Below are 1,997 nucleotides of genomic sequence, written 5' to 3'. Positions count from 1 at the left end.
TCTCAGCTCACTGCAAGCTCTGCCTCCCGGGTTTACGCCATTCTCCTGCCTCAGCCTCCGAGTAGCTGGGACTACAGGCGCCCGCCACCTCACCCGGCTAGTTTTTTGTATTTTTTTAGTAGAGACGGGGTTTCACCAGGTTAGCCAGGATGGTCTCGATCTCCTGACCTCGGGATCCACCCGCCTCGGCCTCCCAAAGTGCTGGGATTACAGGCTTGAGCCACCGCGCCCGGCCCTCTGGCTAATTTTTAAACAGTTTTTTGAAATGGGGTCTCGCTGTGTTGCTCAGGTTGGTCTCGAACTCCTGGCATCAAGCGATCCTCCCGTCTCAGCCTCCCAAAGTCTTGGAATTACATACATGAGCCACTGCATGCAGTCAGACTGAGGGAGTTTAAACAAAGAAGCCGGAGCCTAACCCTCTTCGGGCTTCGGTACGGCCCAGTAGGCAGCCAAAACTCACACTGAGACAGCGGCTGCGCTCCAGGCGGGTTTGCTCAGGCCGCCCCGTGCTCCCTGCCCTGGGCTTCAGTCCTGGAGAGGACCCAGTTTCTCAACCCGTGCACCGTTGGCGTTTTGAGCCACGGGACTTTCCTGTGCATTGCACGATGTTCAGCAGCAGCTTTGGCCTCTGCTATCCACTAGGGGCCAGTTCCACCCCCTACCACCTCAGGTTAACAACAGAAAGTCTCTTCTAGACTTTCCCGAAGAACCCTTGGGGGCAAACGCCCCCATTGAGGATCACAGGCTTAGAACAAGTCAAGCTTCCAGCCTGTTTCGGGCTTTCCTAGAGACTGCCCCTAAACCATCAATGGTTACGTGGCTGGCTTCTCATCCTTCAGCCGTCCACCAAGTGTTGACTTCAGAGAAACTTTTTTTTTCAGCCTATCCGAGGCCCAAGTATCCCATTCATTCCGTCATGTTACTCTTTCTCCTTATTACTTGTTACTTTTTTTTTTTTTTTGAGACGGAGTCTCGCCGTGTTGCCCAGGCTGGAGTGCAGTGGCACCATCTCGGCTCACTGCAAGCTCCGCCTCCCGGATTCACGCCATTCTCCTGCCTCAGCCTCCCAATTAGCTGGGACTACGGGCACCGCTCACCATGCCCGGCTAATTTTTTGCATTTTTAGTAGAGACGGGGTTTCACTGTGGTCTCAATCTCCTGACCTCGTGATCTGCCCGCCTTGGCCTCCCAAAGTGCTGGGATTACAGGCGTGAGCCACCGCGCCCAGCCACATTTTTTAATTTATTCATTTATCTTCCCAGCCTGCATGTGTTCACCAGCGTAAGCTTCCTGATGGCAGGGTTCTCTTGTGTTTTGTTCCTCAGTATGCCCCCTGCCTCTGGGACAGCGCCTGGCACATAGTGGAGTGAAAGAGGGCTGCCCAAAAATGGCCCTCAGCATGTCTTCAGAAATTGAGACCCCAGCCTGGGATGATGGCTCACGCCTATAATCTCAGCACTTTGGGAGGCTGATGCAAGAGGATCACTTGAGCCCGGGAGGTAGAGGCTGCATTGAGCAGTGACGGCATCACTGCACTCCAGCCTGGGTGACAGAGTGAGACCCTGTCTCAAAAAAAAAAAAAAAAAAATAAGAAAGAAAGAAAGGAATCGGAATCCACAGCTGCTGCAATGATTCAATTAGTGTAAGACCACCTCCTCTTCCATCATCTTTCCCTCCAGCTAAGATGAGGATGGAGCCAGTACCTGAGAAGTTGGCTTGCCAGTAGGTCATCTGGAGAAGTAATCCTGCCAGTAAGTCTTGAAGTTGCATGCATTCTCTTTTTAAAAAACTTTTTAAAACGTTCGACAGACTGATGGTCAACACAGTGCTGCCACACTGCAGGCAGTATATATTTAATGAATGTCTAATGAGAGAATAATTGAATGCCCGACTTGGACCTTTGCCACCTATCTGTCGATGCTTGTCATTTCCAGCTGTCAGCTCCAATATCACTTTCCTAACCCTACCACACTAGGTTAGCTCCCCCTGTTTTAGGG

The 1,997-nt window shown here is 51.8% G+C and overlaps 1 protein-coding gene across 1 annotated transcript in view; it reads right to left on the bottom strand.

Annotated features, from left to right (window-relative positions):
* SLC15A4 (solute carrier family 15 (oligopeptide transporter), member 4) overlaps nucleotides 1-1,731 on the bottom strand; it is a 34,761-nt gene extending 33,030 nt beyond the window's left edge. The window contains exons 1-2 of the mRNA XM_011961455.1: nucleotides 1,704-1,731; nucleotides 417-531 (exon numbers count right to left, since the gene is read on the bottom strand). Coding sequence (XP_011816845.1) covers nucleotides 417-531; nucleotides 1,704-1,731 — 143 coding nt within the window. The remainder of the gene's footprint in view (nucleotides 1-416; nucleotides 532-1,703) is intronic.
* Between the last annotated feature and the right edge of the window lie 266 nt (nucleotides 1,732-1,997).

This window comes from Colobus angolensis, unplaced genomic scaffold (assembly GCF_000951035.1).
Source record: "Colobus angolensis palliatus isolate OR3802 unplaced genomic scaffold, Cang.pa_1.0 Scaffold115, whole genome shotgun sequence".
Taxonomy (NCBI): domain Eukaryota; kingdom Metazoa; phylum Chordata; class Mammalia; order Primates; family Cercopithecidae; genus Colobus; species Colobus angolensis.
Note: the sequence above shows the minus strand (reverse complement) of the source record. Positions and strands in the feature narration are given on the sequence as shown.